Genomic DNA, 13,862 nt, shown 5'->3' with positions numbered 1-13,862 from the left:
GGATACCTGCAGTGTGTCATGGTTAATTTTGCAGTTGGTGGCATCGCTAGTGGTATTTTTAAATAAAAGTCACACTGTTAATACGAATAATATAGGTACAACCAAAAATTTATGTAGGTGCCCACTTAAAATGAGTCGTGGAGTTGCAAAACCAGTTCTGGAAATTTCAACTTCGGACTCGATTTACTCAAAAACGAAAGATCAAACCACAAAATTTATGTTATAAAATCAAATCCAGCGATGTATTTTTTACGATGAGTTTACGGACACCTTTAATTGTTATTATTATATGTTAGGGTTTTCACATGGAAAACTTTTGGAATGTTTAAGCATTTAATATAGTTATTTATTTATTGATACATTACTCTACAGTACTTTACATTTCAATTCAGCAACGTTGGCCTCACTGGGTTGTTCACCCGTGCTGAGGCCCCCATATTAAAATATGCGAATTTATACATTTAAACAAAAAACAACATTAAAATAAAGATAAATTTACAATAAGTTATTTTGGAAGTATCAAAAAGCATCTCATGTGAACACTTTTCCGTCTCCAAGGTAAAACCAATAAATGCTTTTTAAATCAATAAAAACGATCTTTATCAATCTGAAATTTTAGAGACCATTAGCAAAAATGTTAAAATTTTTGGCGGCTGAAACAAAATATTGACTGATTAAGTTTCTCACAATACTCTTTCGTATTTTGGTAAAACAGAACGGGATCCGTTACATATTTTGAACACTGCTACAGAAATATAAAAAAAAACGACTCTTCAGAAACAACAGAATACATGAAAAGAACAAATTATGGGGCACACAGAAAAAGCGCCACAGTCGAAAAAAATTCTACACACAAGGTCAAACCAACAAATTAATGGTGTTGATTTTTATTTAGTCAAGTGAGCCACCGGTTGTGCATCAGTGGAATAAGGGATGTACTTGGGTGTTCGATATCATAAGATGTATGAATGATACTGCAATTTATTCGAACCCAAGTTTATAGGACATGGGAGCAAAAACTTTATCATGTCGGTATGGATCTAAAATTTATGACTGTCTAGATTTGCAATACATAAGCTAGACTTATATTTTCTTATCACCCATCAGCACCTTTTGTGCTATTACTGACTTATTATTTATTCATTTAACTTGCAAATGCAAAGGAAGTTTCTTATACATGTTCAATACAAGTAGTGACAACCTGTAATTGATATTGCTACAGTGTTTTAATGTCTAATCTAAAACTACAGCTACTTTCTTCCCGTGGAACTCTTAATGATATACTTATGCCTTTTAAATTACTGAACAACTTCATAGACTTCCATAAAACGTGTTATAAATATCCGTGTCTGTTTTAGATCTACTCGACTCTGACATCTTTTCTACTGTGACAACCATAGCACTATATATTCATATCACTCCCCACTACAACTGCCAATACAAATACATATTTAAAACCTGCCCGACCTCCATCAAAGCAAAAATTATTAGTTGTAGAATGTAACTGATGTATTTCTGTATTATATTTGTAAAATGATAAGTATATGTAATATCATGTGTGTAAATGATTTGTCATTTCTGTACAATGCTTGTAATTTTTCGTCATGTATTATATTCATCAAATCTCTATGGGCCGTCAATAAATTAAACAAAATAATTTATGAAAAAAATGTTGTTTTTTTTTATGAAACATACAATACATGATTTTTATATTACTATCGCAGAACCGTGAAAATAAAGGGACATTATAATTAAAAATCAAAAACTCTGACTCTACTTGGCAAGATTAACAATAAGGAATTTTAATAAAATAAACATTGTTGTACAACTAATTTTTCACAAAAACCTTTACTCTGTAATTATTTATACACTAGCTTTTATTTATAAGTCAAAGAATAAAATGTTTCTCGATTATATGTTAAAAAGTGCAAATATTTGTAAACGAAAAGTTGCGACGATTTTTTGCTTTCGGACACAAAATAATGTTTGTTATGAAAAGGTTTTAAAATGTTAAATTAACTACCTTTAAATGTAAAAGATGCTAAAAGCCTTGCAAATTATTGAGGGTGGTGTCTTAATGTTGTGAAGAAAATTTTTAGTACATACATACATTACATTACATTAGATTAAATACTATATAAAAAATGTACTTTTTATAAAATACCCAAAGAATTTTGAAATTAAAAAAATACAAACTTATAAAATAAATAACAAAACAAATATGATTTACCTCGGTACGGTGAAGATGACCATAGCAATGACCATGGCGAAGAATGTTCCGACCACGATGTAGGACATTACCAGCAAGTAGACTTCGTTCATGGCGGGGCGGTATAAGAATCCCAAGAGCGCTGTGAACAAAAGATAGATACATTTTAAATAAAAATTTAACAAGAAGTCGGCGTATAAAATAACATGAATACATGACATTCAAATTATTTAAAGAAAACAAATTTAATTTCAGTTGGGTCTGTAACTCAAGTTCAATGTTTTTTAAAATAAATGTATTAATAATTATTCATACTCTCCACGTTGCCATTGTCATTATGGTCACCCTATGATTATGGGTGATAAGCCACCACAGGTACTTTGTAATATTTATGTATTTTACGGTAGAATGTTATTGTTGCTAACTTTACTGCCCATCCGTAATATTACTTTAAATAACTGTAATGATTATTTTTCTAGGTATATATTTTTACTATCGAGGTTCATCCAGAAAGTAAGGTTACAACATTAACTTAGGATAGAAAAAATATTGTATTTAATTGAAATTCACAGGATACTACACAAAAACATTCTTTTAACGTCGAGATCAATACATTTCTGTAGTCTTGTGTAGATTATGGGGTGTAGTGACACATCCATATATCATCCGCCGTCACAATATAGTACAAAAAAGCTTTTCCCTCCTCTACAAAATGATCCAAAAATCTCGTGCGTACTAGAGTTGGTGGGACGCACGATCACCTCTACATCGGAAGAATTAACTGTGACTGAACAAAATGGCCGACAAACATGCGTAACTTAACAAACTGACTGTTAGGATTCCCCGTACACAACAGGTGCGCCACTTCCGATACAAAATAATTACCCGGCTTCGGGAGCCCTTGTAACCTTACTTTCTGGATGAACTCATAATATTAAGTTTATTTGAAAACAAAAAAAACAAAAAAAATTGGAACATATTGACGCAGGAATGCCCTAGAGAGATGAGCGTCTTATGATTTTATTGTATAAAGCGATGCCATACGTAGAAATGCAAAATCGTGTGTTTTTGGTTTGAAAATTTGGTCGCCTAGAAATGTTTCAGATGCTTTAATTAAATACTGCGAGTAGAATACATCTTGGCCTTTAAAATAATCGAGTATTTTTTTTATAAGTCTTTTTATAAGCCCCGAAAAAATAACGTATAATGCCTATGAAAACTGCTTTAAAGTTCAAAATCTCCTACTTACGAACCCATTTTCGGTTATGATTTTATTGTATAATGTGGCAAATTAAGTTATTTATAAAATGATCGGAAAAAAATTATATATTTATGCCTGAACATCCACAAAATAAAATAAATGGCTCTTTTTGGCTATGTTTTTTTCTTGCATAAATCAAAACAGGCGGATGGTGTTAAGCGGACATTTAAACCTTATCGCCATCTACGTAAGGGTTGTTATTGATAGCGGCTCAATTTAAAATATTACACGACGTAGTGCATCGCCTTAATACTATTTATTAATAAATAAGGAAATTAACTTTTGGTTTGATTTTAACTTTAATTGATACCAGTGAAACACATTGAGATGTTAGTAAACAGTGGTAAAGAATTGTTTTCACCGAATGTAAAAAGTTTTCTCTGATCGAAATAAAATATTTTTCATTCAGAATCATAGAGATATACAATCAGAGGCGATATTGCGTACTAATATCCCATCAAAACGTGTTCCACTATTAGTACGCGGTTAGCGAATTCTGTAGTTTTAGTTAGAGCATTGGGAGAGTTGGAGGTCAATTGGAGATAAAAAATTGTAACTATTTTTTATTTTCATGTATCATCTAAATATAATACATGAATGTTCGGAACTCATGTTCTCGTGTTTCGAGTACTACGACCTATGTTTCTAAATATAGTTTATTTAGACAATATAAACGTTTCCGCATTCACTCTAGACATGCTGATAATAATCTTTTATCTTGTATTAAATTATTATTAAGGCGAAAAAATTAGGTTATTAAATTTTGTAGACTTTTAATTTAAAACTTCTTAAAAATATACTTCTTTTACAGTAGGATTTTGTAATAAATGTTTTTCAACTAATTATCAATATTCCAAAAACTGTAATGAAATATTTATGTTGTACCTGTTTGGAATATTCGGCATTATAAAAATATGAATATTTTATTGAATATTAAAACAAATTTACCACGAATATAAAAAATGAAGTCTGTTATTAACGACGCTGTTTTACGTTTCATGTAGTGAACTAGCGTCATTATTTAAAAATATTGTTTTTCATTAGATTATCCGACATTTTTATAGCACCTTTTACAATTAATATCACATGCATTTACAACAATTTAAGAAATCTTATTCAATCACGGAATTTATTTATAGAGTATTTTTTAAAACGTTCTAGCGCACACATTTTAAGTGCAGCTTTAAAAAAATAAGTTATTTATGTTTTGAAGAGCACTTATCAAGATTACGTACTTCATAAATAGATTGTTGGAAATTTACAAGGTTTATTTCATCTAGAATGGATAAAAATCGAATATTCACATTCATTTTATTGATTTACATCTATAAACTAGAGTATTCTTATACATTGAACTTTTAAATTGCACCTAACACTGTTGTACGCAAGGCCATCGATAATATCTGTAGGTTTTTTGGTGTATTGAAAAATAGTGACTAACTAACTAACTAACCATCACTATCGTTTCACCGCAGGGGTAGGCAGAGAGGACGGACATACACTCGGTCTTGGCACACACTCCTTGTCTCATTCACATTCGTACATCTTCTCACACATATTCTTCTATTATTCTGACTTTTGAAATGGCCCGACTCGAGTATCTGATTCACTTGATCGTGCCATGTCTTCTGCTACCATTCGCATTTGCATCATATATCCTCCTTACCTCCATTCTTCGCTCATTCGGTATACATGCCCAAACCATCTAAGCGTCCCTTTCTTATTCTTACTCATTGCGCTTACATCAGCCTTGCACTCTTTGCGGATCTCCAGATTCCTCACACGATCATACATGGTTTTACCACACATATACCTCAGCCGAGCTATTGAACTTAAGAACGAATCGTAGAAGCGACCCGTTCTCATGTGACAAATGTCAACCGTGTACAAATGTTGGGCGCGCGTTTGGCGTGTATTCCGACTACGCACCGGTGCCGAAGGGATCAATGACGCTAGTTCATCAGAGCATCTTCCATTGTAATACCGATAGAACAAGGACAGCATACCTACCTGACGTCTGTGCTCTAATAAAGATTGCAGTCCGTTTGTTAAGATTGGGGAATCTATCAAACGGACCGCCCGTTTTTGCACAGAGTCAAGGGTTTTTTTCAGGTATTTAGGGGCTCCGGACCAGAGATGGCTGCCAAATTCGACAGTAGGGCGCACTTGCGATTTGTACAGGGTCAGCAGTTGTGTGCTATTAAAGTATCTGCGGGCCCTGTACAGTACGCCCAGCTTCTGAGAGGCCAGCTTTACTCTGGCTTCGATGGAGCTCCCGTACCTGAGCTGGTCACTTATAGTTACACCAAGTATATCAATGGAAGGCCTGTTCGGAAGATTGCTTCCGTTGAAGGAGACTAAATTATTATTTAGATCCCTTTTAGACGTAATCAGACAGGATTGGGTCTTTGAAACATTAAATTCGACGAGATTATTTTTACCCCAGGAGATAACAGTCTCGAGATAACAGTCCATTCTCTGCTTCAAAGCCCTCCGAGCCGTTGGAGTTTGTGTGCCTTTTGGGGGCTTGTCAAAAAAAAAGCTATCATGAACTGTACTGTCATCCGCGTAACAATGAATCGGTGCACATGTCAAAAGGTCATTGATGTGCAACAAAAACAAAGTCGGAGACAGAACCGATCCCTGTGGGACGCCAGCATTTGCTCTGATTGTTAAGGGATTAAATACAAACAACAAACAACAAACAATACAATATCATGGCGGGTGCCTGAGGATCCCAAAACTGGGCAAAATATTGAAAAATGTATCATATCGATTCAGTCGAACGTTGAAAACTTATGAATCATTAAAGGTTTATTGTGCAATCCATTTGGTTTGAGGAAAAATATTACATAGTTTTTGCACTATTATCTCATTCGTATGATTAAATCAGTTTGTTATAATTAAAATATTTATATGTAATTATTGAAGACAATATTAGCAATTCTTAAACGAAAATTCGACACATAAAAAGATACGGTCACATCTATGACTTGTATCATATTTCGAATAAGAACCACCAACATTGTCTTCATTTTCTCACCGCACATATTTATTGGCTGCTATCTTTATGTATGGTCGCAAGATTCAACTCGAACTAAATGCAATCTAGACAGTATCTTAGATAAATGTATCTTTTTTTATTTTAATGTGCGACATCTATTGACTTTTTCTGCAAGTCTAGGATGAATATTTTATTTTTGGAATAACTTGAATGAAAAAATAAAAAATATGTTCATGCCATGAATTTTTAATAACCATACTATAATTTTTTAATGTGATCCATTTATTCTACTGCTATATCAATTGAAGGTGATTCCAACGACTAGTGTCTGTAAGTTTGGTAGATATATACACAATTTTATATTTATATTTCACCATAAATCTAGTCATTTTTACAACTTCTACTGTTCAACAGCTCGGCTGTGGAATCATTTTCAGCCTCTGTGTTTTATTTCACAAGATTCTTCCCTTTTATATAAAAGACTATCTCATCTTTGAAAATAATACAAAACTGTTTATAAAATCTATCGCACTTTCGTAACTACACTGTTCTACGCAAAAAATTGAGATAAAGAACCTTAAAGTCTTGCATATAAACTGAGTATCAACGAGTATGGATATAGTTAAAACACGAATAAAAATTTAGCGTGGTTATTTTAGGGGTATCACACCGTCTTGCGCTCTCTTCTTCTTTAATCAACGATTTGGACGGCGTTACGGTGTCCGTAAACAAAAGTAAAGAATTGCTTTCACCTGAATTCGTGAGAGTTTGCTCTGTTTGAAACAATAAGCATTTTTCATTCGAGACTCGTGTTCATATCTTTTGAGTAGTACGTTCTACGTTCCTAAACATACCGCCATTAATATTTTCTCTTGTATTCCTCTTTTTCACACAACCTTTCGGTCAGCGTTTTATTGTCCTTTAAAGAAAAAGGAAGTGCAATACGGAATATTACCCCAAAAATGAATCACTATAATAATTAAGGCGATGCACTACGTCGTGTCATATTTTAAATCGAGCCGCCATCAATAACAGCCCTAACGTAGATTGAGATAAGGTTTAAATTCCCGCTTAACACCATCCGCCTGTTTTGATTTATGCAAGAAAAAACATGACCAAAAAGTGCCTTTTGTTTTATTTTGTGGATGTTCATGCATAAATATTAATTTTTTTCCGATCATTTCATAAATAACTTAATTTGCCACATTATACAATAAAATCAAAACAGAAAATGGGTTCGTAAGTAGGAGATTTCGAACTTTAAAGCAGTTTTCATAAGCCTTATACATTATTTTTTTCTGGGCTTATAAAAAATACTCGATTATTTCAAACGGCCAAGATGTATTCAACTCGCAGTATTTAATTAAAGCATCTTAAAAATTTCTAGGCGACCAAATTTTCAAACCAAAAACACATGATTTTGCATTACTACGTAGTGCGTCGCCTTAATACATATAAGTATGAATTTAGCTGATATTTCTATATAATAATTAATGTAAATTCCTTTTGTGGCATCATTATATTCAAATGAAAATAATTAACATTGTTATTACTAATTTATACAATAATATCAAATTATCTACGATCTACATTTTTAAAAGTACTTTTGTAAGATTTATAAAGTTTTTTTTTGATCTCAAACTGAACAAGAGCCCCAAAAGGTCCTAACCGCCTAAAACCAGTGACACTATGACATCCTCAATCGCAGTATATTGTAAAGCTGAAGATAGTGGGGAGGGGAAGGAGATGGGAGATAGGAAGTACCTGGCTATCAGATCTGGTCAATGCCATTTTAAGCAACGTTTCAATTCTGAAGGGTGGTCTTACACCAGGGCGATTATGAGAGTGTCTTCCTCTCTGGAACGTGCTGCAAAAATAATATACGTTTTTTAAAATGAATAATTTGTGAAATAACAATCAACTTTCGAACTTGGGACCTTCTGTTTGCTAGTCAAGAGCCTTACTCCTCGACCACGGAGGCCTTCAAAATAAATATAAATAACTGTGAACTGTGGCAGTTTAGCAAATTGTGACCATGGAAAAAAAACTATAGAATATTTACTTACGGCTCTGTTATTGAATTACTATGTAAATGATTTAAATACAAATTTCACCGGATCACAAACACAAACCAGAGAAGTTTAATTGAATCTCCTCAAAAGTGGGTGCTATATTTGAACTTCATCCAATAAAGTAGAAGTCATGCGCCAGGTTCGGGCTGAATCCTCAAGTGGCGCACAGAAAGTGCAGCTGAATAGCCGGAGTTATGAAGTTGGAGCGGTGGGGTTCAATTCAAGGAAGCGACGCGTGATAACATGGCGCTAGGTGTAAAGGATAGAATAAGTTGAGTAACTCGAGAGCGTCTTATTCAATCACAGAATGATGAGCCAAAGTCATAATATTCTGTTGCGATGGTGATGTTTCACGAGGGCAAAGCTTGGTTGCACAATATGTATGAATGTTTAACGGTATTAATAGTTTATAGGTAAAAATATATATTTAGCCATCACCGGATGCCTGGTAAATGTGAAATATCGAAAATGAAAATGAGAGTAAGCATATACTTTATTTTTAATGATAAAACAAATATTTTATTAATACTGAAAAAAAGAAATCACATATACTCAGATATCACAAATCATTTGTTTCATCGTTTAGATTAGATTTATTTCCAATTTTAGTGAGAATTTAAGCTATTATCCCGCACAGAGTTTTGGCGGCCGGGCGGAAATATGGCCGAATAGTCACGAGGTTGGGATGAACTGTTGTTCGTTTTGCCACGCTTGCTACGCAAGAGTAGGTTTTACCCACATAGGGGTGCCAAAAGATGTTTCACATCAAAAGTTATTGTGAGATGGTTGGCGACTGATTCGCTGTCTTGTTTGTTGTCGTTGCTACCTTACTGACTTGAGGCTACCTTTAGGGTTAGGTTATGTTAGGTTAGATTAGGTTAGGTGTCGCGTAAATAATACTATCGCACACAGCAATGGGCCCACCTAAATGACATTAAACTGAACTTACATAGTATTTAGGTGCATTATTTTATTTGTGACTTAATTTTTTATAAGACAGTTGATTTAGTTCACTCGATTATATATAGAAATGAAACGCAATCACATTGCAGGCACTCTAATTTAAAAGAATATGCTAACCGGTTTCGTAACTAAAGTATAGACATATCTGCCTTGATAATATAAAGTACAGTCATTCAGTTAATAATATTCTGTAAATAAAGTAAGCGAAACTAATTTAATCACCACCTACCCATTTATAAGCATATTCCATCACCTAGTTACTAAGAGCCATTTTATAAGATTTTTTTAATTTTATGACCAACATTAAAATTATAGTACATATCTAGCATTTAAAAAAACATCTTAGAAGGAAATTTCTGGCCTTTTAAAGCAGAGCTATTAGGCACAACATGATAATAAAATACTCTAACTAACTAATAAATTAGTCTCGGCTGTTGTAGAGGTGGCTTGTTATTTTGCGTTCGAGGCAATAATCTGGCATTGCAGGGAAATACTGAAGCCAGATTTTGCGGAGATAATTAAATTCATAGCTGAGAGAAATGTAGGGGCAGGAATCACGTTATGTTATATTTTTATTAACTTCTCAGTTTTGGGAACAAACCACTAGGTTAGACCGAGGCTATTCGGATCATTTTTTATGTTTTCTTGAAAAAAATTAAAACTAATGCATTTTCGAAAAAAAAATTTATTTAATATTTAGCATTTGACATTTTTATATGTTTTAATTTTAATGATCATAACATAAATTATCTTTAAAAAAACATATGACTATTACTGTAGACCTCTGTAGTGGTGGGGCTACTCGGATCAAACCCGAAAAAACAGTTAAGTATGAAAACAAACAAAAACCAAAAATTGGTTTTAGAACCCATAACTTTTATGAAAGTATCATGACACTTATTACACTCTTATTGGCTTACCCACCGCACAAATAAAAACTTTATTAAAAACTTTCTTATAGTAACATTTTTTGTAGCACCATTCTTTGCAAGAAGAACACTGAATCCAATCTTCCTTTGGAGGATGTACAAAAGCTTCATTGCAATAAATGCAAAACCACTTTTTTGAAGCCCCAGCCGATGAAGAAGATGTTACGGAAGATTTTTTAACTTTAAGTCCCGGGTACCTTTTCTTTTGAACTGTAATTTTGAGCGGTTTTTGGCTAGAGATCTTGAGATTTCCTTTGCGTTCGAGGCTTTTATTTTTTCTTCAGTATCTTTACGAAATTTGGAAAAGTTTACTGGAGATGTAATATGAAAAATTGGCACCTTTGCAACGCGGGAGTTCTTTTGTCGTGTATGGGATTCCGTAGCTCACAGCAGCACTGCGTAATCCCATTTCACCGGATTTTACTTTCCTAACGGTTTCATCCATTGCAATTTTCGACCATGATTGATTAGTCGTCTTTTTTGCATAGTTGCGCACCATCTGATTCAAATAAAAATATAAAACAATCAACGCATCGAATTTTAAAAGCATAAATATATGATCCAAATAGCCCCCCCACCGTCGGTCCGTTAAACCTCACATTTATTAATTTGATATTTACTCAAAATAAAGTACAAAAACATACTAAATGCAATTTATTGCGTTTTAATTCTGTTTACTGTGCATTTGATTGATAAATATATAACATATGAACATGACTGAATAGCTTACCTTTTCAGAAAAAACACTAAGAACGCAGAGAATAATATTACATCAGGCATTTATTTGAGACGTAACTTGTACGATCTTCACACATATCGATTTTTAGCAGTCAACCCACGCAATCTGTAATATCGGTAATTTTACTATTATGACATACGGTAGATGGGGACGCTATGTCCAAATTCTTTTATTGTCGTTTGGTTACAATAGCCGAGATATATCCATATTGCTTAGCTTGATCCGAATAACTCACCCGATCCGAATTGCCTCGGTCTACCCTATTACCGCTGAGTCAATTTGTTCGCTTTTCGGAACTGCTCATATGGTCTTATAGAAATCGTTATGTCTCCCTTACCCTCATAGTTAGAAAGATGAACTAAACGGTGTTAGAAAGAAAAACACCAAGCTTTATATTCAAATGCAGAAGTAAACTAAAGAAAAACCACTAAATAAATATATACTTCAATTAAATCAAAGTTCCGACTGCAGTTTGAAAAAAAAAAGAATTATTTTTATATGAAACCACAAAAAGTGGGATGGATGGCAATAATTATTTTCAGTAATTTTAATTAGATTAATTAGAATTTAAGGTAATGAAAGCTATTTTTTAAACTTTCATATGTATGATTTCAAAACTATGTATGTATTTTTGATAGTTAAGTTTGAAAATGTAATTTAACACATTTTCAAATAGTTTTTAGTTTTTGAATACGTTCAAAAACATTTCATTTGTTTGGATTTTATTGAGAATTAAAAATACGTGCAAATTCTTAGAATTGAAAGGCTTAAAAACTTAAAAATAAAATAAGGCTGCTTTTCGTGGGTTATGCCTAAATACGATAAACAATAAGTTTAAGATGTATTGTAAATTGTCTCTAAAGTAATAGAAATAAGTTTTAGATGTATTTTAAAGTATCTTTAATGTAATTGAAATAAGTTTTAGATGTATTGTAAGTTTTGATGTCGTTAATGTAATAGAAATAAGTTAAAAGGTTTATACTAGATTTATATTTATATATATTTTTTAATGTTTTTATTTAGTTGTAATTTTTTTTAACATTTTTAAAAACAATCCCATTTGGGCAGTGCTAGTGCATTGGTATAACTGGAATAGTTAAGACAGCGTAACAAAATGAAATGTTTATATTATTACATTATACTCGTATATGAGCATGTTCAGATATACATTGTTTCGCTCAAATAAGACTACTTTGAAAAGTATCAAGTAATCATGTATAGATTGATAAATGTTTTTTTTTCAATTGTTTCTGACTTTCATGGGTTCTAGGCCATCATTTCAAATTAAGGAGAGAGGGAAGGTGAATTTATATATACACTTTGTTTAAATGGGCAAAATTTAAAATCGTATGGAAGTTTGGAGTCGAATTTAAGACATAGCGTGGAAGGCAGACAATTTTAGATAAAGCTTGATGGAAGAGAAGATATTTGTTTAGAGAGGGACACTAAAAAAATGTGATCTAAGGTTCCCATTTCTAGACCACAGAATGTACAATCTGAGGAGTGGAGCTCGTGAATTTTATAAAGTAGGTCAGTAATTCTTATGGTTTCCGGCATCGTATTATAATTCTCTCACTCTGTTGAATACACTATTTTGCGTATTGGCTCCTTTTTTGTGGTAGTTTTTTTTGCACTTCCTTGTTGTATGTAATTCGGTTCGAATAATATTTTTGTAACGGGTCTTTATTATTTTAGTAACGGGTTCTTTATTATATTAGTAACGGGCTCGTTATTATTTTAGTAACGAGTTCTTCATTATTTTAGTAACGGAGTCTTTATTATTTTACTAAAGGATTCTTTTTTATACAAATATAATTGCGTTAATGAAAGCTTATGTTTATAAAATTTACTATCTATTTTGCTCTTTTAAAATTTTACCTGCTTTTGAAAACCCTTTCCGTCTAAATATTATTTTTATTTCTCTATTATGGAGAATTTTCAGCTTATTTTTTCTATGTTGATGCACAAGAAAGAGGTCGTAGAGCAATAGTAAAAATGTGAAGTAATATAATGTACATTATGAAGTTTTTCTGAATTTTTTTAACAAACTCTTCATAAAAACTCAGCATGATTTTCAAAGATTTTTTTTTAAATTGAATATAACTTACTCCTTACTGCGTTTTACTATATATCCAATTAATACACAATTTGTCCCTTTTTTGTTCCTGGCCTATAGACGGGAGCTAGGATTCTAGCACTGAGGAACAAATGTAGTGTTTTCTGTTTTCCCGTTCTCTGGATTACATTAAATATAATCGAATGATCGAAGCAAAGTCGAAGAACACGCCGCGTCTTGCAGCTTATAAACTTACATTTTTTGTAGGAATTGAGTTGAGATTTTCAGCTCTAATACAACTAAGTTGAAGTTCAGGGTGAAAACTGCTTTATTGACAGAAAATCTCTGATAAGATTAGACACCAGAAGAAGGAGATAATTATGTTTATTTTTCGGAATAACTTTATTGAGTAAAACCTAAAATTGTTATATTTAATTATTGAAGACAATATTAGCGATTTCTAAACGAAAATCTGAAACAGAAAAATCAGAAAAGGATACGGTCACATCTAGGACCTAGGACTAGTCTTAGATGTAATCTTGACAAAATTATATTAAACTCAATAGAAACAATAAATGATCTAGGTATTATTTTTAACTCAAAACTTTCATTTATTAGCCATATAACTA

General features: G+C 32.4%; 1 protein-coding gene across 1 annotated transcript in view; it reads right to left on the bottom strand.

Moving 5' to 3' along the window:
• Positions 1 to 13,862, bottom strand: part of LOC149412269 (adenylate cyclase type 6) — a 563,657-nt gene that overhangs the window by 232,297 nt on the left and 317,498 nt on the right. The window contains exon 7 of the mRNA XM_089646087.1: positions 2,231 to 2,351. Coding sequence (XP_089502213.1) covers positions 2,231 to 2,351 — 121 coding nt within the window. The remainder of the gene's footprint in view (positions 1 to 2,230; positions 2,352 to 13,862) is intronic.

The sequence above is a fragment of the Hesperophylax consimilis genome, chromosome 23 (genome assembly GCF_061612785.1).
Source record: "Hesperophylax consimilis isolate HC1 chromosome 23, BYU_Hcon_1.0, whole genome shotgun sequence".
Classification (NCBI taxonomy): Eukaryota; Metazoa; Arthropoda; class Insecta; order Trichoptera; family Limnephilidae; genus Hesperophylax; species Hesperophylax consimilis.
This window is presented reverse-complemented; position numbering and strand designations above follow the sequence as displayed.